Here is a 24,045-nt window from a genome sequence, read left to right as displayed (position 1 = left end):
AGTGGCGCTAACTTGATTACAAATCGTCAGGAAGCAGTAGTATGAATGGATGTCCCCGTCTGTTTACCTGTAGACCAGTGAATTTTACAAAATTTAATATTATTTTTCAGACTTATGAATAATCTGGACTTCTATTTTCCACGGTCAGAGTTTTCAACTATGATGTTTTAAATGTTCTCAGATCCCGCTTAATCTTCCATTTTCGTCGCCCTTTATCTGTTTTACACAATGATTTTGTGTTAAAAAAGTGGGGAATTTGGTAAGCAAGTGGGGACCGGAAAGGTTCGTTACAGCACATCACTTTGTATAGACTGGACTAGCATACAGCTGTTCAGTTTCTCTGCTTCTGCTTGTTGGACTTTTATGGAAATTTAAATCATTTTGAAGTGTATTCATCATCAGCTTGTTCTATGATACTCGTTATTTGCCTTTTTAATCTGGGATGATTCAACGATTTTTCTTTCAGTTGCGGCTGTGGATGAGAGCGTGATGAAGTAATCCCACTGGATAAAATGTCGAATGCGCGACCGAGTCGCTTTAGTTCCTCGAAGTTCGGTGTTGATCCGCAGAAAAACGTAGAATTTCGATCCGTCATCCCGAGCAGTGCGACTATTCTGTCCAGCTCAGCTCCAACTCGTGTACTGCCTTTTTCAGCTGGGGGCATTAGTTTTTCCATCAAAAAGTCTAGCGCAGTGCGCAAACATGTCCAGAATACGGATAATGATGTCCATTTTGATGGAAAGTCTTCCACTGAGTCTTCTGTGCCACCTGCTCCCCCTGTTCCTGTCGAAGAGATTGAGAAACCTGTGAGTACTACCGATGCCCATCCCAGTGAGGGGGGCGCAGTGGCTCTTTCGGATATTCCTCTTCCTAGTCAAGCAGATGGGGATGCTGGAATCACTGTGCTCTCTGCCACGGAAGAACCTTTGAGAAATCAGCCAGTATTAACCAAAGAACCGACCAATGATAAACGGCCCATATCGTCCCCGTCTGACCGCGCCAAATCCCATGTTGACAGTTCCAGTCCGCGATCCAGGTTAGTAACGTTGAATTTTTTGTTGTGGAACGGTAGCATTTTTGAGAGCAACGTATATTTCTCTCGTTTTTAACTTTGAGCGATCCTTCCCTGCGTGCTTTGAGGTTAAAATTATCAAGAACGAAAAGCCGTTTCTTGGTTATTTAGGGAAGTGGCTTAGACTTTCCTTCTCTTCAAATTTATGTCAGAGTTATTACAATTTTTATTTTTTTTGCTTTAGGGTGTGACACTGTCTCCGTTTTTTTCGGGATTTTCTGTTTTTTGATGTTGAGGTTGTTGACAATATTAAATATTTTATTCTTTCTGTACTATACAGATCTCATAAGAATGTGAAGTCGGAAACATCGTCGAGGAGAAGGAGTTCTCCTGAGAAATGCATTTCCACATCCACTAGGCAGCCATCTGATCACAGAAGGATCGAATCACGAAGAGAAAAGACTAACTCAGATGAAAAGAAATCGCGCAGTGAAAGGGATCGATCAACCAGTCACCGTGATGGCCGCGGCAGTTCTCGCCGCGGAAATCGATCGCCCCGCCGTCGTTCCCGGGATAGAAACCGACAGGGTTTTAGTCCGCGTTTAAGGCCATACCGTGTGAGAGTGACTAAATTCAATGGAGATACCGTCACCATACCTGGCGACATCGTGCGTTATACCACAGTAAAACCAGCGGTGTCCGTTTCGGGAGAAAGAACCAGAGAGGTGGATTTCGCTAAACTTTGGGATCGTATGACGCGGAGGGAGGAAGAGCGCCACGAAAAAGCCAAAGACCCAACTCGAGATAAGGCGAAAAGGAGCGTTTCTCGCGACTCTAGTGTAGGGGTTGTCGTAGACGAAGCTACAAATATTACCGATGCTGGACCGGTGAACGTCATTACGCCGGCGCCAGAGCTACCGTCTGTGCCGCTTGTGCTTCCACCGCCACCACCTCCGCCGCCGATCATAAATATTGAACATCATCCGAAGATCTCCTTCAGCCTTTCTGGTATTGCGGGTAAGAAGCCCCTTGTAGAACCTGCGAATGATATTCAGACTATGTGGTCAGACCCTGCGGAAAAGGCTGGTCAAGAGGCACGGTCCTTGCCTGCGATGGAAACTGCACCGATTATGCCCGAGGCTCCAGCTGCTATAATTCATGAATACGATGCGTTTCTGCAAGAAATCGGTATTAAGAAAGACAAGGCGTGCACCGAGGGAGACGATAGTGCGACTGACGGCTTCGAACCTATTTCCGCGGAGACCCCGCCACGTGAAGTTTGTTCTCTCGCTGTTGGCCAGAATATTATAGATACAGAAGAAAAAGTGAAATGTGAACCTGTTGTCGATGTGGAACAGAAGCCTGTTTTAAATTTCAAGCCACGGTAAGTAATGTCAAACTTGAGGCGCTATCGTTTGCTAGTACGGCAAATAGCGACACGTCTGATAGGGAGAATTCATTGTGAATCCTCTATAAAAACCGTAACATAATTCTCGTATCAGTTGTCGGCTCTGGTTTTGTCTTGAATTTCCGCAGCGTTTATAATTAAACTGGATTTGTTTCAGACACCGCGGACGATTCGCTTCTCCTCCACCTGCCGTAGAAATAAAGAAAGAACCTGTAAGTCCTGAGAAGGAAATAAAGAAAGAACCCAAAGAAGCGTCACCCCCCAAACGCCGAAGATCGCGTTCTCGAAGTGGGCATCGAATAAAGAGGGAACGCCGTTCTCGTTCACGATCCGGTGGTCGTGAAAGGCGAAGAGCCAGTCGGGATAGGAAGCACGAAACAACCGCCCGAAAGCGGCCGAGATCGAGGTCGAATAACAGAAGCCGCTCCCGGGATAGAAGAAACGACAGGCGTTCCAGTCGTGCCAGCAACACTCGAGACGATCCGAAACGGCGCCGGAAACGATCGCGGTCACGGTCTCCTTCCAAGTCAGGATCGAGTCGTTCGTCGAAGGACATCATGCCGAAAAGCAGCTCGAGATCGCCGTCGAGGAGGCGGTCTGCTTCGCATCGGAGTACTGTGCAGGATGAAAACGTGGCGCCTGCTGTCAATCGCAGCAGTGTAAAGAGAGAAGCGCGCAGCTCGGTTAGCAAGACAGAAGACGAGATGGATATGTCGGTTGCTTCCCTTCCAGATTTACAGACAGATGCTGAAGAAGCGGTTAACGAAGCCGAACGACCGTTTCCTCAAGTCGACGAGGCTGTTAGTGGAGCGTTTCCGGTAGGGTTTAGTGTAGAGGGCGTCGGACCTTTAATCTGCTGGCCGTATCTTGTTCCCGATGGATCCATTGTGCTGTTTCCATATTTGTCCCTGCAGAAGCCGGCTGATCCGGCGAAGGTTCGTAACACTGCTGCTATTCCCAGTGCTTTTACAACTGTAAATTTCTTGTGCTGATTTTTGTATTGAATCTGGATATTCTTGCCCACTTTTCTGGTATAAGTATCTGTAAAATAGACTTTGCATGTCTCAGTGCGAAAGTCGAAACCAGGAACTGATCTTTAAATGCCACATAATCCGATTGAACGGTTTTGTTAATCTGTAATTTGTTTGACAGTTATTTGTGGTTGCGATACCCTTAAGTCACTTTTTCAAATGCGAGCTTTGTATAATTAATTTTTTTATTTCATATTGCAGGCAGAAAAATATCTAATTGTGCCTCCGCAAGTGCGGAACAATCCCAGCAGTGGGCTGCCACTTAATCTCTTGGCGATACCAACATACGATCCAACCCGATCCATTCCACCACCACCACCGTCAGCCACGGCACCACTGAACCAGCCGTGCAAACCCGCCGTAATCCGGTTGATTAAAATGCAGCAGGAGGCTAAGGAAAGGGAGGCGCAACGTGTTCTGGCGCTACGCGCTCATAGTAAACATGGCAACGGAAACAGTCATCGCAGTGGGAGTGGGGCGGAGAAGGAAACTCCGACACCCCTGTCCACGTCGATGTCGGTAACCTCCAGCAAGACTGCTACGCCGATGGTGCCCACGCCCTGTCAACAAGGGGATGCCGATCTGGAAGACAATGATGGGGATGACGAGGAAGAAGAGGAGGAAGAGGAAGAAGAAGAAGAGGAGGAGGAGGAAGAGGAAGAAGAGGAGGACGAAGACGAGTCTGGTGAAAGCGGACAGATGATTACGGTTAATGGAATTGATGTGGCGCTGCAGAACGGCAACGCCGATCATGAGGAAGAAGAAGAATAGATCTGGATTATTTGGTTGATTGTCTAAAGTATTGCAGTTTCTGGTTCTTGTGTTTGTTATTTTCTAGTGAATTTTTTGTTCAGTTCGTTGCGCTATCTTGCAGATGACAGTTTTACTATTTTAATAGTTAATTTACAAGGAAGTGCAGATGAGTCTTGTAAACTGTTGCTACTCGGAAATGTTACTCTTAATAAAACATGTATTAATAAGAACGGATCGCAAGCAACATCTTCTCAAGCTATCCAGTACGTCTGCATTTGGCCCTTTCCCTAAAAGGCAGGCAAAAACATCGAATTTGTAAATATGGGCTTTGCACTCATCTTGTATTGTTTTTACTACCTTGACATCGATAATTCCCCGAGGGATCTTAATAATGCCTTGTCCAAGCGGTATCAGTTTTGCGGTATTGCTACTGGCATGAATTTTTCCAGGTTCACCGGTTGTTTCCATCCGGGAAGCCGTATTTACCACATCTCCGAATCTACAAATTCGCATTTTCAGTACTTGCGGTTTAACTTTATGTAAGATACTTTAAGTTTTCCGGAAATATTGAGATTGTTTTGCTGTTTAATGTCCCTTTTTGCTAGCAATCTTTGAATATAGTGATTCTCAAAAAATGGAAACCGGCAGTTTAGAAGCTAGATCTTAATATAATAATAATATTGCAGGTTTACAGTAAACGTTGTTAATGAATTAATTACATGATCAACGTACACGCAGTATCGTGGCAGAATGTTCCCAATAACACCAGCAGCACATGCTCCTAAAATAAACCAGAAAAACGCGCTGATTTATGATATGCACGTAGGAATCAAATTTATTCGACCAGGAATATCTACAGTGACCGCGCAAAACAATCTAGTGCCGATCAAAGTACTTCTGAGTAATTACATTTGCTTACCAGAATGTATGCCTACTCGTAAACGCATGTTGTCTCTCTCAAGATCCAGAGCTTTCGAACGGCTTAAAAAACACTTCGCCATTTGACAAATCTCCAGCGCATGCTGGTCACCGTTTCGTATTGGAAGGCCACTGGCAACCTCATCGAAGAAATATACATATATACGTATCTGTATATACTGACAAAACGAATAATATTGCACTACTATAATGACAAGCTGCAGTGGGCATGCGGCACAAGCTTACCACGTAAGTATCACCAACTGTTTCCACTTTGTACACATCAAATCGAGCAGTTTCTTCGTCAAAGGTCACGTACACTCTGCTCAATAATTCAATCACAGATGCTGCTGCGGCTTGAGACGACCACGTGACAAACCCAGGCAAGTCAGAAAAGGCAAAGGTAACCGAGTCAAAGTCTTCGGGACGCACGTCTTGCTTATTTCTTAGAGCATTGACAATCGTTCTGCAACAAACATTAGTCCGACTCGGTCTTGTCAGTTGTGACCTTGTTGTTCAAATTCTTAAATATTTTTCAAAATTCTGTTTCTGAACTATCTGACCTATTTTAAAGAATAAGTATTGTACAGTATGCATAGTATATAAACGCAGCATGCCTTGGGAGGATTTCCGACAAAAGGTCATCGGCTTTTTGCCTTTCGCTCTTCAGTTGCAACGTCCGACTGCCCACAATTTCTTCCAGCGTCTCCGCATAGGAAGTGGTCTTGGCTAGTAAATTTTCCACAACATTCTTGTTTCGTTTTCCAAATAACTGCCTAAATTTTGTCCGTATATCTTCTAAATTTAGGGAGGGTGTCGGCGTATCCACCAAGATCTCCTGGAATTTATACATTTGCGCTGCTTTTCGGGACAACTGCTGATCTAGCGCTTTGTCTTGGACTAGTCGTATAGGGAAACATATTTGAAAAACGATATCCTTAAAGGCTTTGATGTCGTTTTGTTGCCAAATTACAATGGTAGATGATTTGACTGCGTGTGTCCAACTGAACAATTTGCCAAGTATGGACCGGGTTCGACCTTTTTCTTGCACCGGGTTTTCCGTCAAAGCGGTTATCATTCTGTCATATCCCAGTGAACCAATGACCAGGGTAAAATGAGGGTCCAGAAGACACTGATGTGCGCTGAGCGAACCGTGATATTTTGCAGGACTTTGATGAATATAACATAAGCCCTAAAAATTAAAATCGATATCAACGAAATTTTAATTTTTCTTTCCTGTACTACGGTAAATATGACACGCTAATAGCCTGTAATACGATACTCGTGCTTACGTAATTGTAATGGAATTCTCTATAAAGACGATCATTATTATATAAGTACAAGACGAAATTATATACAGATATATTCGAAACATCATGCGTTAAACTCTAGAAATCGGTCCAAAGACTGTGTTAGCTGGACCACTTTAATGCAGATAATTCATACTCGCAACTGGTAAAAGCAGCGTGAAATGCGCAAATCATAATCTGGTTTAAACGCACGTCTAAAAGTAAATTTTAAAAATTTGTGCTTTAGTTTAGTTATAGTAAGCCTTCGAATCGATATCTTCTCCCTCACCATCAACGCCCTCGTCGCTCATAAATTATGGAAAGAATATTGTGTTAAAATATGTATGTTGCCTTATTGTAGTTGTTAGTTATGTTGCCTTTGTAAAACTATAGTACGTCGCATCGTCGTGGATCTTTAAGTACCCGACAAAAACAGAACCACAGGAAGTCGAGTAACGAATTTGTTTAATTCACGTTTTGGTAATACTGGATTAAATAAATCAGATGCACCACCTAAGCGCTGTTTGCTAATTGCAGTAATTTTCTAACCGTTCGTAAGCGTAGGATCTTCCGCAATACTAGTAACAAAAACGTACTGCCTTTACGCACACCCAGTTCAGTAAATCTATGCGTAATATGGCGGAACTTAAGAGACTGCCATGGTAACATGTATCGCTAAACAGATGCCTATTGTGCGTAATACACATGCTGTTTCCGGTCACTGCATGCGCACGTACCTCTAGCAGATCGGATACCAAGCACACCTTGAAATCCCAGTCGGCAATGGGGGAATCCACATTGCTCAGCAGCCGATCCAGAGATCCACGTCGATTCCACGTACTGAGAAACCACACATCGCGGTTGTTTTCCAGATAGACGCCAATAAAGCAATTTATGTTACGATGGTCAATATCGGCAAACTAAAATTAAAAATCTTCAAATGGCGTAAAAAGTTGTACGAGACTCGATAATCATTAATAGAAGGGCGTCGGTATACCGTTGCGAATAAATCGTTATGCGCAACTTTAAGGGCATCGACAGTGAGCGCTGGCCGGATTTCCACACCGGTCCAGGTGGCCCACACGGAATCACCATGATACGTGGCCATATGCGAACACGCCGTTTTAGTGTACGCCAACTGCACATCGGCATCCAGAAGCAGCCAACGGTATAAATCTTGGGAAAATGGACGAAGATATCTAGATAAAAATAAAACTACCTTAACTATGTAATGAAGACCAGCAAGGAAACCTTTACTAGGGTAGAGAGTACATTTCATAAAAAACAGACACATCCTAATAGTTATTGGCCAATAACTATTAGGATGTGTCTGTTTTTTAATAATACCATGGTATTATTGCAGTATTACGACTTTATGAGTAATATAATCGTATTCGTAATATTAATATATTCGCACTGATTTCGTATTTTTCCAAGAAGACCAAACAACTCGTTTAACGGGACTTCAGGGTCTGGTCGCACAAAACGAAATGTATATGAACGAAATGTATATTCATAATTATGCAGAATATCACCTTAAAATTCCCACGGTCACCAAAATAATAATCATCATGCAAGCAATTACGGATATCGCACTGGTCAGCACAAAGGATGTCGTACCTGAAATACAAAAGGTCAACATCACATGTACATGAATGTAAGGGCTGCATTTAAAGTCGTGAGCAGTGGTCATAATTGTGAGCAGTCGTCGTCATTTCGTCGAATGAATTCGTAATTAATTTATTTCTCTGAAAGTACATGCTTAAGTTAAATGTGGTTTCCTTAGACGAATTAAGACAGCAAATAAAGAATTACGAATAAAAAGCGCACGCAGATTAGCGAGAATTACCGGCACTGCGACAGCGAACGTCAAGGCCGAGGTATCCGCAAAAGGGCTCATTGGGGGGCGGCCATGCGATCGGCCAGCGAATATTAGTTAAAATATCGACATTCCCACTGGTCTCATTATACACGGCAACGTTCGTCCGATCGGTGAAATTATCAATAAATTGTTGCGTTACCAGAAGCTGTTTACGTTCACCGACATCGTCAAAGGCGATCGTAACGGAATATGGATCGGACAGTGTGAAGGTTCGATTCCAGAAACGTTTCGCCATCGCACTACCGTCGGACAATTTTGGTAAGGGATATTCGGCAATCATTTCTTGCAACACCTGTAAAAAAATTCTATTTTTAGTTGATAAATTAAAAATAAACGGCAAGTACAGATACGCTGGACTTTACAGGTAGCGCGCGTTTATCTTCAAATTAAATACTCACAGTCCCAAACATAATCATGCTTTCGGTACTTGCGGTGACAAAAGGATTCGGCTGCAAAAGATGGGAATAAACTGCAACTATCTGAACCAATCGTTGATGCGTTAAATTTTGTTGTTTCAAAGGTATACACTTACAACTTCGTTGACGGCGTAGGTAAAATTATATCTCGAATACGAAAGATCCTTCAGTTGGTTGTAAAATATTAGGCGATCTTCAGCCAGATAGTTATTTGCAGATGTCACAATGAGCAACGACTGAAAGGATCTGCGTGCATCCTGAAAAATTAAATTAAATATATTCTTTATGTTCTTCGTTTGAAAGTCAGCAGCAGCTGTTGAATTTCCAAATTTATAACGGCGTTTGTTTACCTCATCATCTTTATCATTATATTTCCATGTCAAGTTTCCATAATCAGAATGTTTAAAAGGCTCCAATGCAAAATAAACCTGCATTATGGTCATAGTTCAATTAACGCCGGAAGAGACAAACAAGCTAGTTGTCAACGCAAATACATCTATCGTATGTACTCGTACACCACAAATTAATAAATTTTGATACATAAAATGTATGCTCACGCAAGTTTCATTACTCACGTAATCACCATCAGTCATTCCGGCTTTTTGAGCTTTGAGCTGATAAAAAACCAAAAATCAGGATTAATATTCGTACTCGTACAAAGAGTATATGAAAATCAATCACTTTTAACCGAAGCCTACCCACCATAAATGTGCGCAGTACTGCAGCGTATCCCAGAAATACTACAACTGTACGTAACGAGAAAAAAAAAGCGTAAACAATTACGGATGTTTATCGCAAAAATTGTGTCCCCTGGCTTACTTCGACTAGACTGGCGTATGTCCGCCAAAACCGAATCAAATGTTGGCAGATCGGGTCCTCCTGTCCGGCTAAACGTTAGTCGAAAATCCTTTTGTTCTTTGAGTGAAGCGTGTAAATTTGGTGCAAGTAAAGCGTGAAACGGTTTGGCCGACTGATCGGAGATTATGTACACGGTTGACCAGTTGAATTTCCGCAGCAATGCAGCAAAATACGTTGTGTAACTTTTTATGGCATTTTCCCCGGCAAGAATCACATTGGGAAAAAGGGCTTTATTTCGAAAAATTATTTCACCATTTCCTCTGTAAAAAATGCACGGATTAATTTTTAACACTGCAATGCTACCGCGCAGAAATATTAACAAGTATTATGCAAGGCATTTTAGGGTAAAATGCTCAGTCGTACCCAACCATCATCAAGGAATTCCACCCTATCAATTAGTCATAAATGTTAATTGCTGATTTTGTATACAGCGGCAAGTACGGCAAAATACAATTGTGCAAATTATTCAAGGCACGCAAAACGAATGACTGACCTCGAATTAGTTTACTGAGATTTATTCTTTCCGTGCATCCTGAAAAGCATTTTTATTAGCGATAAAAAATCTGGAATGACGAAATACATTGTTGCAGTGCCTGTTCAGAAACAGGGTTAAAAATATGCTCAGGCTGTGAAAAATGTTGTAAAAATTTACATTTTGCACGATAAAGAAGACGAAAATCGTGAAAGATAAAATTAAACTGATGAAAACAAGTGTTAAATTCGGATAACATTGGGCACAAGTCACACAACATACCCGGTGCAATGAATGCGGTAATGTTGGGCAGAAACTGCCTGTTGTAATAATATTCGGCAGTCATCCGATCAACATTGTCAGTGATGTCGCCACAAAACCGATACTTCCGGTCATAAACGTATGTGTGCTTAAAGTTGACCACTGGCGATGACTTAGCAAACATATCCCTCAGATGGACAATACCCAAATCTAAACCCGGTCCAGCATAGGGATTGCTGGAAATCGACGTAGGATAGTAATTGCCGACTGAGATAATTTCCACATTAAGTGTATTGCTTAGATTAACATTCTGGAAAGGCACCGTTTCGTTAATGGGAGCGACACCGGATACAAATATTATTTTCCAAAGTATTATAAGAAATAAGTTTAATATAACAGAAAACAGTATTTCCATAATATAAATTCAAAACCCATCATAGTATAACTCCTTCTTGGAGGATAACCATAAACTGAACACCTCCGACGGCGCTGGCAAGGAAGCCGGCTACATAACAGTAATCAGTCAACGATTTGCGCATCATAAGCTGCGTTTTAATCGGCTTCCAGAGTAATAAGTCGAACATTTAGCCGACAAGCACGAAAAATACCGATTTGAGTCCCAGAGCATCAGCTCTCTGGATAAAGGACGTATTCCGGAGTAGGAGAATAAAGCGGCTGTAGATCATAAAATAGATTTGTGTGAATTAACCGCGCATCCCGTCATCGGAGACTCGATTGTCCTGCTAAACACGCGTGCGGCTAAAATGATTAAATCCATTACGACTACAAGGCTGCCGTATATTTACGCACGAACCCAATAAAGAGATCAACATCGATCGGACCCGGTCCACGCATCGTAAACAGTCTAAGCTGAAACTTATTAATTCTGATATACAGCCGTACTACAAAGTATATTTGTGTGCGGCATCAACTTTTGCCGGCAAAATAAGGCAGCTGGGTAGCGCTGGAGGAGCAACACTCTTGTATCCTGCAACGACCGGATAGAACCTGCAAAAAATTGTTATCTTTATTTGATTGGGAAGCCAGTCATCCTTGTCTCGTCCAGGTGTTTCGGATCAACATGAGAATTAAATGCGTGACCCTTTGTGCAGTTTCACAGATGAACGGGGCATCGTAAATTATTAGTAAAGACTCATCATATCAAATACGATTTCTAAAACTCCGTGCTAATGCAACCATATTTGTTCCAATTAATAACCAGATAATTGTGGATCACTACAAGGGCGTAACAGGCAAATGTACCGCTGGTTTTAATAAACGACCTTCCCTATGCTCACCAGTTGTATCGTAGGACACATTACTACAAGAACCAGAATTACTGAGGCCAAATAAAAACAAGTAAAAAAAAACCAAAAAAATGTGTACACCGCCGGTTAGAAAACCAATATGTACAACTACACCGCAATTTATCCGAATACGTCCGCTAAATTACAAACGTACAAAATCTGACATTAATTATCAGCATCTATTCCGGCGGCCGCTGCCGTTCGCTTCGGTCCACTTTGCGCTGCAGTGGCTGTCTCCATGGACAAGTCGAAAAGTGACGCTACAATTTGATCAAACATAGCGGAAGCGTGATCCACTTCTTTCTCGCGGCCGTTACGGTGTCGCTTTTGATACTTCCGTTCAGTGCCGGTCGGACGTACCGTGAGATTCTTGTAGGCGTCACTGGACAACATTGAAATCTGTGTGGAGTCGTCAATTTTAAAGATGCCCAGATGACGAGCTGCCTGTTGATACATGTTAGGGCGCAGGCTGACGATGATGAACTGGGCATCAAATGCGCGGTTCTGTAAAAAAATCGGTCATCAATTTCAAAATTAAGCACTTTCAGAAAACAGACGCTTTTGGAATTCCATAACGACTGATTTCTTATTTTCCACAGGAATAAAACTAAGTATTTCTGCATTCAATAATAATATATCATTTAAAAGGTTACAAATCGCCTACCATATAAAATACCAAGCAGCCATTGGGGTGTACCGGCAGCAAAAACTTTAACTAAAAAATTTTGCACTGGCCAATTAAAAGGTACATTACATAGTACATACCTTTACATAATTCCCAGCTATAGTCACGTTTCGATAGTCCAACGCAGCGTCGATTTCATCCATAATATAAAACGGTGTGGGCTTGTAATGATGCAGTGCAAAAATGAGCGACAAAGAGCTCAGCGTCTTCTCTCCTCCCGATAAATTGCTAATACTTTTCCAGGATTTATTTGGTGGTCGCACGTTGAAGTCAATGCCCTCACTGAACAGCTTCAGCTGGTTGCATATCTCCAGTTCGGCATCTCCACCGCAGGTTAACATGTGATACGTTTCTTTCAACTTCTTCCGAATAAGATCAAAAGAGCGCATAAATTCATTTTTCCGTCGCTCACACAGTTCCTTGTGTAGAGACGTAGCGGCATGATGTCGTTGCTTCAATTCCATGTGTATCGTGAAATGCTCGTCGACTTTCTTCTTCGCAGCGGCATGATCCTTCAGAATAGTCAGATTGACCTGCATCCCTTCTAAGCGCTTCTGTAACGAAAAACACATTAACTTGTCTCACTTCAACGATCAAGATATGAATTGATATTCCGTATCAACTGCAAAAACTTACTTACTTCGTTAACACAGATCTATACTTTCGAAGTAGTTAGAGTTAAGCAAAACTGTACTCAAAATTCAATTACAAAAAAAATGCGACAAATACCAAGGTGCGGTATTTCTCGTAATCAACCAACAATAACCAAATGCGAATGGGCATGTTTTTGCATAACAACCCTTGCACGATATTATTGCAGATCTTCATCGAACACACCTTAACTTCAGCAATTTCTGTTTTTAGTTCATCCTTGTCCTGCTCTCCAATTTCTTCTGCTGTAAGAGTTTTAAACTCAACAGGTTTGGCAAATTCACGACCATTACAGTATTCGACAATTCCTGCCATCTTGGGTTCCATTTCTTCAAGCCGCTTCTGCGCACTGTTAGCAGCTTTTTCATGTTCCTTCAATTCTGCTTCCATGCTGTTCATCTCGTTCTGAAGAGCTTCGACTTCCTCCTGGACGCCTTCCATTTTGGCCTTCATGTGTTCAAAACTTCTCTGTGCATCACGCAGTTCATTGCGGACGTTGACCAAGACCTCAGCTGCTGCGGACATCCGCTGTTCGCTTTCTTTCTGATCCGTTTCGAGTGCAGCAACTTTAGCAGTGGCATCGGCAAACTGCGTTTCCTTCCGGCCGATCTGTCCCTGCTTAGACACAATGGCACGTTCGTTGGTACTTACGGCACTGGTGAGCCGGGTGATTTCCGCCTTGGTTTCCGCCAATTTCCTACGGTATTTCTTGAGCTTGCTCTCCGATTCCTTCACCTTCTCGCCCCGTTTTTCCCAAATCTGGCTGTCAATGTCAGCGATCTTTTGTGTCAGTTCATCGCGGCGCGATTCAATTTCACTGATGGTTTGCTGCAACTCTTCAATGGCTTCATTTAACTCATTTTCCTTGCGTGCATCCACACGACAATCGGAAAGCGCGGCTTCAGCATGTGACAGTTCGTTTGGGAGCGATTTCGATAATGTTTTATTAATTTCTAATTGCCGGGAATTAACCCGCAATCTGGAGGTCAGATCCGATTCTTCGCGTTGTAGCGAGGGAATCCGAACAGAGGCATCATTAAATTCTTGGACAACTTCAGAGAGTTCGGTATTTAGTAATCTGGCAGCTTCCTCCAGGGCGTTGATTTCATTTTGATTACGAGCCGAGGAGGGCGAAGCATGTGCTACCACTTGCTGTCCTATTCGGACATCAATGTCGCTGGCGCTTCCACCTCCGGTCATCGCACCTAAAAAACGAATTTGTATTAACTACGTCTGCACACGCAAGTGCATGGAGCATTCGAATGTAAAAAAATCTAGGTTTAAATCTATTTTCGAATATAAAGTATCTGCGTTCTGCCTAGCGTAGAATTATTCTTTAATGTTATAATTCTAATACGAGATGCACCGCTTTAATAGCCTTTTCTAATTGAAATTCAAGCTCAGCCTTTCAACGAATGCCTTTCTCACTTACCGCTTGTGTCGATTACTTCACCGCGAAGCGTAACCACTTTATGTCGTGTATGCCCACGGTTGGCCACGCGTGTGGCTTGGTCCAAATTCTCCGACGCCAGACAATCTCTTAAAATGTAATAAAAAGCCGGTTTGACTGACTGATCCTCAAGGCGAATCAGATCAATCAACCGCGGACATCCTTCCGGATATTCAGTCCGGCCATCCATCGCATTCACGGAGATCCTCTTGCGTATTTGCTCCAGTACCATAATGGATGCGCGTCCCTTACCACTGGCTTTCAGCCTCTCAATGCATGCTTTACTGGTCTGCACCGTATCCACAACAACCATATCGAGGCTCCGTCCACCGATCGCCGATACAGCGACTTCATACTTTTTATCAACCGCTCCCAAATCCCCCAACCGTCCCAGTATTCCGGGTATGGAGTTGTTTCTCTTGCATTGCATCAGATCATTAATGGCATGATCCCGACTGCGTGCTTGGCTTTCCCGTTGTTGAACCATCTGTAAAGCGTTCAGACTCTCCCGATTCTTACTGAGGTTTGACTGGATGGTTGCTTTCTTAGCAGAAATGGCCGCAGATTTGGTTGTGACATCCGCTAACTCCCGTTTCACATCTTGCAGCCTCGTTTGATCGAGTCTGATTTGCTCATCCATCTGGTTGACAATATTATTCGCTGCATCCAGCCGGCTCGTAATATCCGTCACCCGTTTCTCGGCGGCAATGGCTTCCGAACGCACCAAATTTAGTTCATTTTGTTTCCCATCCAACTGCAGATTGGAAGCATGCAGCTCCTGCTCGACAGCTCGCTTTGATTGGTCCAGTTCTTCCTTCTGTTTACGATACTTCCCTACCACCGATGCAACTTGTTCCTGCGCAGCAGCGAAATTGGCACTTTCTTCTGTGATCTTTTCATCCAGACTTGTTTCCGCCTCCTTTTTCTGCTCCAGTGTTTCGCCATCCTCTTCGATCTTCTGCTTCAGTTCATCGATATCATGCCGCAAATTACGCAACTCATCTTCTAACCGCGTGGCGGCTTTTCTGCGGGCTGATAGTTCTTGTCCAATTTTGGTTTTCTCCGTTTCCAAGCGCTGGTGTTCCTTCACAGCAGCATCTTCGGAAACACGCAACTCTTTCAGCTGTTTATTAACAGCAGACTGCCCATCCAGCCACGATTTTTCTTTAGCCTTAAGGGCAGACAGTTCCTCGCGTTTCTCCTGGATATCTTTGGTTCGCGTGGCAATTTCCTCCATCAGTTCGTTTAAACCATTCCGCAGGGTGTGAATGCGCACTTGCAGAAGGATGTGCTCCAATCGGCTTGCATTACCTTCTTCCTGTAAATATTTCTCCGCTTTTTTCTTTTCGGATCGCATTCCTAAAAAGAACTATTTTATCAAAAACAGAAAACTACAGATAATCCCACGCAAAATTTATCAGTTGGCCATAACTCCATATCAGTGGAAGGCTCAAACAAGGAGGCAACCGTATCGTACACAAAAATAAATAAAAATAATTTTTCACAAGGAAGAACTAATCTGCATTAACCTCACTTTCTAAATTCAATTTTTTTAACAAAATTTAAACGCTGAAAAACCAGTGGTTACCGTTCATATCTCTCCTCAAAGTATGCTGTACACTGTCCGACTTTTCAATCTCATCATTCAACCGAGCGATTTCCTCTTCGAACTTGGTAATCGGTTCCTTGTAGCGATTTGACCCGATAATATCCTCCAGATATTCCAACATCCCTTCCTCATGTTCCGACTTGGCCGTCGGTTTCATCATGGAGATCTGCTCGACTTCGCCCTGGAGAATCAAAAAGCGATTATGATCCAAGTCCACACCGTACTCCTTCAACCGGTCCACCACATCCACCCGCGTGGCTTTATTCTTGTCCACATAATACACCGACTCGCCGCTGCGGCGCACCATACGCGTAATACTGAACTCCACCGCACAGTTGGGCACTGGCGGCTGATTATCGGTCGGACGCTGCACCATGGCAAAGTATACCGATACACTGGCGGACCGACACTCCGGGTGGCTGCCCGATACATGGATCAACTCCTGCAGTTTCTGCGCACGTAAGCGTCGCGATGGAAAACCGAAGACGAAGAGCAGTGCGTCAATGGTGTTGGATTTTCCGCAGCCGTTCGGTCCGACAATGGCCGTGAATTTCTGATCAAACGGTCCGAGGAATTTCTTTCCGTAGAAGGATTTGAAGTTCTCAGTAATGATGGCTTTGATACAGAGACGCGAAGGAGATTCCGCGAGATTCAGCGGTTTGTGCGGACGGTATTCGGGGATCTCAATGCCAAAATCGAATTTGGCAGGATCCACGTCAGGAGGTGTCAACTCCACCAGTAGCTCGGCGTCCGAATCGTCACCGTCGGATCCACCTTCGGTTGTGGTCTGTGCAATCACAGGTTTCGCTGCCTCAGAGCCTGCGCGATCGTGCGTCACTGGCTTGTCTGCACTCTCGTCCACATCTTTGGGCTGTTCGGTTGTGTCGTTGGCGACGTTAGCGTCACCTTCATCCTCACTGTCAGGAGGGCTTTCAAAACGACGAGGCATTATCAATACAGTCCTGATCAAGAATAACTGCAAATTAGCCAGGAGCTGAGGAGCAGCACTTAATCAATGAGAAAACTGCAAGAATGCATACCCCTCGTCACTGAGCGCTGTGGTAGAAGCTTCACGAGCCAAATATTCAGTTATTTAATACACGTACTACTCTAGTCCACGGTTTCCATTTCACAAAATTCAGGTTTCAACCGACCAAGTAGATGTAAAGCGTCAAGAACTACGAGTTTCTGATTTTTAAATCTCGCAACGAAACTCAACAAAACAAACATTCACAACATGACAACGAAACATTCTCAACAAAAGTGGACAGCGTCACACTCATACTCGTATAAAAGACTCTCAGATTTATGGAACCCAGGGCGGTTGTCTCGGCCATCAAAATCAAAATTATACTGTACTGAAAAACTATTCGTATCATTACATACATAAACTTTTTAAGAAATCAAATCTTTGTTTCAACACTGACAAAACTATAAAGATAAGAGCGACCAGCTTCACAGTGACCAACCTTAAAACGGTTAGAAATAGATTGATTTCACGGTGGCGTAGTGCCCGCCCCTGTGACGTAGATGGGTGAGATGTACCGCGAATTTACATGCGCCGAAGAGGTTTTACAGCGTTTTATCAGCCAGTCGGCTTGGACGAGTTGGCAGCACCCAAACCGTTCATTAATTAGAAGTTGCTCTATTTCTGGAGTATTTTTGGTTTCTTAGACGATGAGGCGTTAAGAAGTTATTCCTCTTTTAAGCTCCATTATTTATACGGGCCCACGGGGTGGACGGGTAATGCGACACCGAATCTGAATTTGAACAGAACTTCCGCTCAACGTCTCAAATTTAACTGGCTGTTTTCAACCAATTGCAAAGTCCGCGAACGATTTGATTGGTTCAAGTCGCCCAATCAATACTCCGGAGGCAGGATGAAATCAATCTATTAATCACTTTCTTGCTGGTATGAGAGAAACTTATTACGGATTACTTGCCATGGTTAGGTTTTAAAATTGTTCTCCTTTTTATTGACCGGTACTGTGCCGGAAGCCACGATAATACTTTGTAACTGATATTATTGCACTGCAGTTGTAATGGCCGCGGTTTGATATTTCTGGTGTTGTAACCACATTGTAAAATTTGCAGCAAAATGTGTGTGCATCCAGTTCATCGTCTATACATACAATTACAATACAATACAGATTTGTGGTCATAGATTGTTTTTAATTGATTCACGGATAACTACTTTTAATAGGAAGTTTCTTTACTTTCTTGGCCGCAGTCTTGAATCTAAATATTTCAAATAGGATTATTTGCTCGCAGTCAGTGTTCATAACTTCATACTGTACGATACTTTTATCTAGGTACATATATAATATATCTTACATAGAATTACACATGCAGCAGCTGGATAATATGATTTTGTTATCCTTTATGCAAGCATGGACATAAATTCAATCTACAACTATGTACATGAATTTATATATAAGTCCATGAAATCGGCTAGCTAAGGTAAGAACGAAAATATTTCGCCGCAGATGGACGAATATCGAGAGTGCGATCGATAGTTCAAAGTCGAAAGTCTCGAAACACAGCTGCCATAGGCCCATCGTTGCTGGATTGGAGAAATGATCTGATAATATTTTACAAATTAAAGATAAAGATTCCGGCTACGAGTAGTAATTCTTTGTGCTTGCGGTCTGTCTGTCAACTGAAAGGTTTGATCTATCAAAACTGGCCAACGGAAGTAAACACTTCAATGTACATAATAGTACTTGCACAGTTTCAACTTTCTAGCATTCCAGGCCCCAGCAGTGCAACTGCAGTATTAATCGTATTCCAGCAATGCTCGCTTTGTGACGTACGTACTAAGGATACATTTCTTCCAAAAAAATAAAATTTAAGTGCATGTTACACGTACGCCATGGTAAACCGTATTCGTACTGTTGTACTTGGCAGCACCGGTGACCTTGGAGTCATGAACACGAACATCACACATATATTCTTCGCTAATGGTAAGTACAGTATTTTCATGCGTCGAAACTTTTTAGCGCACGCAAGTGACGGTTGCAGATTTTAGTAGCGGATCAGTCCATCAAGCAGCTGTACATACGGCCAGTCCCGGTGATTTAATAAGAAACAGATTTCGATTAATTTTCATAGTTCGACCAAAGATCATAAAATGGATATTACGGGACGCTATCAACTGGCCAGCAGTGAAAATTTTGATGAATACCTAAAAGAGATCGGTGAGCAAACTAGCAGTCAGTTTAGCAGGCAGTATTATGTATAATACGTATCATTCGTAGATAGTCGTAGTAATGGACCTCTTGACTGTAATATTAAACTAAAAAACCATAAAAGATCATTATTCAATATTATATTTATCATCATTATTAATATTGCATTATTATCATTAATGTTATGTCATCATTGAAAATACAGAATGATCACTTGGACGACATGTATTTGCGGCTGGACTTTTGCCGTACTAAATACCAAATAATTTGCAACTGTAAAGTTTTTGATCCAACCCGTTTCCCTTTATCTCCGCTACCGTGCAATTATAGGAGTAAACTTTATCAAACGGAAACTGGCGTCGGCAATGGATTCCGCTACTGTTGAAATTACAAAAACCGGCGATGAATACCATCTGAAAACTGTTACTCCTGTCAAAACCTCCGAGGTCAAGTTCGTGTTGAACGAAACAGTTCCGGAAAAGACAATGGATGATCGCGATGTGCAGGTTTGTAGCCAGAGTTTAAAAAATGGGTTGTCCAGTTTGCATAGTTATGTTATAATTAAATGCGTTACCACGTACCAGCACTCATCAAAGTGATCAACACAACTCGAGTAGAACAGGTAATAGTGGTACTAGGCACGGTCCGTACGGTACATAGTGTTAGTTTAAAATTTAAAGAAATGAATTAACTGAAAAAGGCTCATTTTCAGTCTATTTTCACCTTGGATAACAACGTGCTAAAGCAAAAGCAATCTGGTGAGAAGGGATTCGAATCGACAATTGACAGAGAATTCAATGGAAACGAAATGACCGCGGTAATTATACAATAGTATAATTAAGTATAAAGACTGATAAAGTGTACCGTAAAGGCAGTGTATAATGCAAGCGCTTCGCAATTAATTTCTGCATGAGAAGAGCTACAGCTCAAGTGTCCAGTTGTAATGACGATAATGATACAACGCATGGTATTTTGTTGAGCATAAAACTTTTTAATCAGGCAAAATGGAGTAGACCTGAAAGAGAATTGTTATATCTATACAAGTTGATAAGTGTGATGTTTTGCTCCATAGACCATCCGATACAAGAATGTTGTGGCCGTTCGAAAGTACAAGAAGATTACGTAAAGGAAACGATCGTGAAGGAAGTTACTGCATCTCCCAAAAGATTTTGGTGGCGGTCTGGCGGATACAGCGACAAGAGGTGGTGCAGGGTTTTCTTTGGTGCAGTATCGTTGTGCATATCTGATTGGCAAACTTTCACTGGCAAATCGTTACATCGCGAGAAGAATGCAATTGAGCTGTACAACATTCATAAACGAAGCTGCTGCAGCATAAATAATTTAGTTTATAATATGGATTTACAGTCATGCTGCAACGAGTTGTTCGAAGAAAGACATAAGGTAGATGTAACAATAAAATTACAAACGCCGGTATGGACATTGCACAAATCGATCCCGCAGACACATAAACGTAACACGTAAAATCTATATTTACAGTATACTTATTCCCATGCACCGCAAGGCGCAATATGCCTGAAACACTCTGACTGCTCGTTTGAGTTGTTTGTCTATCCCGCAAAGGTTATTCCGGTTCGCTATCTATGCTGTGATTGCTATCACATTTCGTCATAAAAAATAAGTACAGTTCAAATAGTTACAGCAACTGAAATAATCCTTGCAAGTAACTTCGCCTTGAATTAAAATTTCAGGGTTTTGTAAGCTGGAAAAACTAGCCGTTTGTGCTTACACGTTTGTGCTTTGCGGTGCTTTCATCTTGTGGGGGGCAGTTACCGACTACCATACAAAATTTCTCGCGCCGAAGTCCGAGTAAGTTCCTAGTTCCATTTTTTGTTTTCCTATTAATCTGGGACGTACATCAACTGCGATACACTGGGCGGTCATTGCAATTAAAAGAAGGATTCTGATAATCTTATCTCATCACAGGAAAGCAGATGCAAGATGCCTGGCCTTGCCACCCACGCGGAACTATTTTGCAAAAACCTTGTTTGCATTTTCTTGTTTATTTTGGTAGCACTTGCTCCTTTAACATCAAGTACTGAAGTTCGCTCAGAATCTGGATCTTCTGAATTTTGTTCTGCTGGTAACGGAGAGGGGGATTGCAGTATCAATTCAGGGAGGGTTCTGTCACTAGAACTTCTCGATGAGCGCGATTTGGCGGAGACAACTCCTGGAGATACTGGCACTGGCGCAAGTTCGAGTACGTGCAATAAAACAGTACTCGTACCTAAAATTTCATTTTTGCTTGATTTCGTATACAGTACTTACTTTCACTCTACTTACTAGACTCTAGTGATCTGCGTTTCATTTTAGGTTTTACGCTATTCTTGCTAGATCTGTGATGTCGAATTTTTCTGTTGAGAATTTTTTTAAAATCGCTGAGGGGAATAATTTTTGAATGACATATACGATTTTTTGAGCGAAATAAAATGATTGCTTTTGTCCAGTGATTATTCCCGCAGTGACGTCACTGCGGCCGGTTAGAAATATGTATGCGGTACTGCACGCATGATCTGTTTGCTTGTTATTTGCCAATGAATGTTGTTTGCACAATAAACAATGCACAAAAATGGTTGATTACTTGAGAATGGGTAAAGCAGAGCGAAATTCGTGTGGATGTGCGCGAATTTCAGTATTTACGAGTTAATAAGCGTACCGGGCCGTTTCTCTTACTTTGATACCCTCACGGTTGCTTATCAGTTATAAGTAGCTAGGTTTGTTTAAATTGCTTCTTATTTTCATACTGCTTGTGCATGTAATAATTAGTTACTTTGATTGGCGCACCATTGCAGCAACAAGCGACAAATGGAGCGTTTATCGCAAACTCGTATCTGAAGCTCTGGAAGCTTACAGGCCCTGCTCAACAGATAAAGAATCCAACGTGCGTGTATGTTATCGCCGCGCTTTAAAGAAAGATCTGGAACCCTTTGCCGACGGCATTTCAAGAGATGCATTCCTGTCCGTTCTTGATCATGGTACCGTGTACCAGATTATTAACAATCGACTTTATCGGCAGCGTGATTGCTTGTTTCCCTCTCGGTGTTCTGGGATTGAGCATTTTCTGCTAAAATTATTAAAAGATTTGCCAGATACGGAAATGGTTGTTAATGTGCGAGACTATCCTCAGGCGTATGCCAATCATGCCGCTGCTGCACCTGTGTTTTCCTTCAGCAAAGTAAGGCAAATAACGACGTCAGGCCGGTTTGGCGGTTTAAATTTTCTTGCGTTTAAATTAATCAAGTTTAACGTTTAAAAATTCTGCACACCGTACAATCCATTGTGCAGGGCAATTTGCGATCGCTTCAAATATTTCGATTTCTGCACGATATTTTTTTTAATTTGGCAGAATATTTTGTATTCACCGTTGGCACACGCTAACGTTGTTGCAAATTGATTTCTTGTTTTTTTGTGTATTTTAGTCGTCGGTCTTCGATGACATTCTGTATCCGGCGTGGACATTTTGGGAAGGTGGTCCCGCCATAATGTTGTATCCACAAGGATTGGGGCGATGGGATCTTATGCGCGACCGCCTCTTGCAGAGCGCTGATGCGCATCCGTGGGAAAAGAAAACTCCCGTGGGCTTTTTCCGGGGATCTCGCACGAGTGCCGATCGTGATCCGCTGGTATTGCTATCCCGTCAACAGCCTGGTTTGGTTGACGCGGCGTACACAAAGAATCAAGCATGGCGTTCAGAAGATGATACGCTGGGATTGCCTCCAGCGGACGAAGTTTCGTTGGAAGATCACTGCCAGTACAAATACTTATTTAATTTCCGAGGCGTGGCGGCTAGTTTTCGTTTGAAGCATTTGTTTCTGTGCGATGCCGTGGTTCTGAATGTGGAATCTGACTGGGTTGAATTTTTTTACGATGAACTGAAACCATGGGTACACTATATACCGGTTAGGAAAGATCTTTCTGATGTGCAGATAATATTGGATCTTCTCCGAGCCAACGATGATTTAGCTCGGCAGATTGCAAGCAGGTAAGCAAGGTTGCAACATGTTTTATAACGTTTTGATAGTATTTTTAGTCTGGTTTTGTTTTTCAGAGGAAAAGAATTTGTGTTTAGACATCTTTCGTTGACAAATGTCGAAGATTATTGGAAGGATTTATTAACGGAGTATTCGAAACTCCTTCGCTACGCTGTGGTAAAACGACCTGATGTGTATGAAATCAAGAATACCGCTTCCTAGTTCTGGAAATAGCGACAATGTTTCGAAACCCGTTTTCGCATGTGATTTTATTAAACAAACCATGTGTTTAAGTGTATAAATGTAGGTGTCTGTATGATTGCAATTCTGTCGTTTTCCATTAAGCCAACATATGTTTGTGCTGCTCTCATAAAACCTTACGAGTGGAATACTGCAAAACATTCTGTTCGACTAGACCGTTTTGCAGTCACTTTATCCGGCCTGTATCCAGATGTCACCTGACACATTTTTCACTTTGGATACTCTGTCCGTTCAGGATATCCAATATGTATCCATTTCGCCCTTGCCCTTAAAAAATGAATTACAGGACATTAATGCTTTGGAAGGCTTAATATATCAATCTAACTTGATGTTTCGGCGAAAGTGAATTAACACCAAGCGTAGTGCCGGCCAACAAAATTTTTTCTGGACACTGGTCATCGTATAAATAGTAGAATTTAATACCTTTACGACAATAGTCCCGCGAAATATGCATGTGATCCCACTTTGATGAGTTAAAAGCCTAACCGTGCTGAAACTTGCGTGGATTCGTCCGTCTTCTCCGCTGCTTTCCATTCGGGAAGCGGTATTTACAGCATCGCCAAATCTGAAAACGCCACATCACATTCACTGGAAGAGTTGCCTAC

The 24,045-nt window shown here is 42.4% G+C and overlaps 5 protein-coding genes across 7 annotated transcripts; 3 read left to right on the top strand and 2 right to left on the bottom strand.

The window, feature by feature from the left end:
* The first annotated feature begins 123 nt into the window (after positions 1-123).
* On the top strand, positions 124-4,426 carry LOC129594375 (proteoglycan 4-like). Of its 2 annotated transcripts, none has more exons than XM_055491050.1 (5): positions 124-259; positions 467-1,036; positions 1,353-2,396; positions 2,578-3,355; positions 3,653-4,426. In XM_055491050.1, exons 2-5 carry the CDS (start codon positions 513-515, stop codon positions 4,220-4,222), a joined length of 2,916 nt encoding a protein of 971 aa, XP_055347025.1. In that variant the 5' UTR covers positions 124-259; positions 467-512; the 3' UTR covers positions 4,223-4,426. The 2 variants fall into 2 exon arrangements, with proteins under 2 accessions (XP_055347025.1, XP_055347026.1); XM_055491051.1 differs by having other exon boundaries at positions 130-282.
* Positions 4,110-10,889, bottom strand: LOC129594372 (atrial natriuretic peptide receptor 1-like). The gene is made up of 19 exons (XM_055491046.1): positions 10,322-10,889; positions 10,061-10,099; positions 9,931-9,955; positions 9,529-9,827; positions 9,412-9,455; positions 9,285-9,323; positions 9,060-9,137; positions 8,826-8,966; positions 8,692-8,742; positions 8,261-8,585; positions 7,947-8,031; positions 7,409-7,610; positions 7,149-7,331; positions 5,740-6,314; positions 5,369-5,588; positions 5,124-5,262; positions 4,937-4,985; positions 4,562-4,703; positions 4,110-4,491 (listed from the first exon to the last, which is right to left on the bottom strand). The coding sequence occupies exons 1-19, from the start codon at positions 10,713-10,715 to the stop codon at positions 4,456-4,458; spliced, it is 3,066 nt and encodes a 1,021-aa protein (XP_055347021.1). The 5' UTR covers positions 10,716-10,889; the 3' UTR covers positions 4,110-4,455.
* Positions 10,890-11,558: 669 nt separating this feature from the next.
* On the bottom strand, positions 11,559-17,417 carry LOC129594371 (structural maintenance of chromosomes protein 4-like). 2 transcript variants are annotated; one of them, XM_055491045.1, is made up of 6 exons: positions 17,043-17,417; positions 15,982-16,978; positions 14,376-15,752; positions 13,130-14,148; positions 12,373-12,846; positions 11,559-12,111 (listed from the first exon to the last, which is right to left on the bottom strand). In XM_055491045.1, exons 2-6 carry the CDS (start codon positions 16,949-16,951, stop codon positions 11,773-11,775), a joined length of 4,179 nt encoding a protein of 1,392 aa, XP_055347020.1. In that variant the 5' UTR covers positions 16,952-16,978; positions 17,043-17,417; the 3' UTR covers positions 11,559-11,772. The 2 variants fall into 2 exon arrangements, with proteins under 2 accessions (XP_055347020.1, XP_055347019.1); XM_055491044.1 differs by having other exon boundaries at positions 15,982-16,964.
* Positions 17,418-18,991: 1,574 nt separating this feature from the next.
* On the top strand, positions 18,992-20,622 carry LOC129594269 (fatty acid-binding protein-like). Its single transcript, XM_055490897.1, has 4 exons — positions 18,992-19,199; positions 19,521-19,696; positions 19,903-20,007; positions 20,263-20,622. The coding sequence occupies exons 1-4, from the start codon at positions 19,133-19,135 to the stop codon at positions 20,314-20,316; spliced, it is 402 nt and encodes a 133-aa protein (XP_055346872.1). The 5' UTR covers positions 18,992-19,132; the 3' UTR covers positions 20,317-20,622.
* A 115-nt stretch (positions 20,623-20,737) lies between these two features.
* On the top strand, positions 20,738-23,567 carry LOC129594268 (protein O-glucosyltransferase 1-like). Its single transcript, XM_055490896.1, has 4 exons — positions 20,738-21,408; positions 22,001-22,383; positions 22,628-23,190; positions 23,257-23,567. Exons 1-4 carry the CDS (start codon positions 21,150-21,152, stop codon positions 23,399-23,401), a joined length of 1,350 nt encoding a protein of 449 aa, XP_055346871.1. The 5' UTR covers positions 20,738-21,149; the 3' UTR covers positions 23,402-23,567.
* The last annotated feature ends 478 nt before the right edge of the window (positions 23,568-24,045 follow it).

The sequence above is a fragment of the Paramacrobiotus metropolitanus genome, unplaced genomic scaffold (genome assembly GCF_019649055.1).
Source record: "Paramacrobiotus metropolitanus isolate TYO unplaced genomic scaffold, Prichtersi_v1.0 Parri_scaffold0000067, whole genome shotgun sequence".
NCBI lineage: Eukaryota > Metazoa > Tardigrada > Eutardigrada > Parachela > Macrobiotidae > Paramacrobiotus > Paramacrobiotus metropolitanus.
The sequence above is the reverse complement of the archived record's forward strand: the minus strand, read 5'-3'. Positions and strand labels throughout refer to the sequence as shown.

What these genes read in the sequence shown, in the direction of transcription:
- LOC129594372 (XM_055491046.1), bottom strand. Translation starts at nt 10,715, where the DNA reads ATGGAAATACTGTTTTCTGTTATATTAAACTTATTTCTTATAATACTT. An exon ending in CATACGCCAGTCTAGTCGAA is followed by an intron (nt 9,456 to 9,528) that starts GTAAGCCAGGGG and finishes CGTTACGTACAG; the next exon opens with TTGTAGTATTTCTGGGATAC. An exon ending in ATTCTGCCACGATACTGCGT is followed by an intron (nt 4,704 to 4,936) that starts GTACGTTGATCA and finishes GCGAATTTGTAG; the next exon opens with ATTCGGAGATGTGGTAAATA.
- LOC129594371 (XM_055491045.1), bottom strand. Translation starts at nt 16,951, where the DNA reads ATGCCTCGTCGTTTTGAAAGCCCTCCTGACAGTGAGGATGAAGGTGAC. An exon ending in CAGAAATTGCTGAAGTTAAG is followed by an intron (nt 12,847 to 13,129) that starts GTGTGTTCGATG and finishes TTTTCGTTACAG; the next exon opens with AAGCGCTTAGAAGGGATGCA. An exon ending in TAGCTGGGAATTATGTAAAG is followed by an intron (nt 12,112 to 12,372) that starts GTATGTACTATG and finishes ATTTTTTTACAG; the next exon opens with AACCGCGCATTTGATGCCCA.
- LOC129594269 (XM_055490897.1), top strand. Translation starts at nt 19,133, where the DNA reads ATGGATATTACGGGACGCTATCAACTGGCCAGCAGTGAAAATTTTGAT. An exon ending in TGGATGATCGCGATGTGCAG is followed by an intron (nt 19,697 to 19,902) that starts GTTTGTAGCCAG and finishes GCTCATTTTCAG; the next exon opens with TCTATTTTCACCTTGGATAA. An exon ending in ATGGAAACGAAATGACCGCG is followed by an intron (nt 20,008 to 20,262) that starts GTAATTATACAA and finishes TTTGCTCCATAG; the next exon opens with ACCATCCGATACAAGAATGT.
- LOC129594268 (XM_055490896.1), top strand. Translation starts at nt 21,150, where the DNA reads ATGCCTGGCCTTGCCACCCACGCGGAACTATTTTGCAAAAACCTTGTT. An exon ending in TGGCACTGGCGCAAGTTCGA is followed by an intron (nt 21,409 to 22,000) that starts GTACGTGCAATA and finishes GCACCATTGCAG; the next exon opens with CAACAAGCGACAAATGGAGC. An exon ending in CTGTGTTTTCCTTCAGCAAA is followed by an intron (nt 22,384 to 22,627) that starts GTAAGGCAAATA and finishes TGTGTATTTTAG; the next exon opens with TCGTCGGTCTTCGATGACAT.
- LOC129594375 (XM_055491050.1), top strand. Translation starts at nt 513, where the DNA reads ATGTCGAATGCGCGACCGAGTCGCTTTAGTTCCTCGAAGTTCGGTGTT. An exon ending in GTTTTAAATTTCAAGCCACG is followed by an intron (nt 2,397 to 2,577) that starts GTAAGTAATGTC and finishes GATTTGTTTCAG; the next exon opens with ACACCGCGGACGATTCGCTT. An exon ending in AGCCGGCTGATCCGGCGAAG is followed by an intron (nt 3,356 to 3,652) that starts GTTCGTAACACT and finishes TTCATATTGCAG; the next exon opens with GCAGAAAAATATCTAATTGT.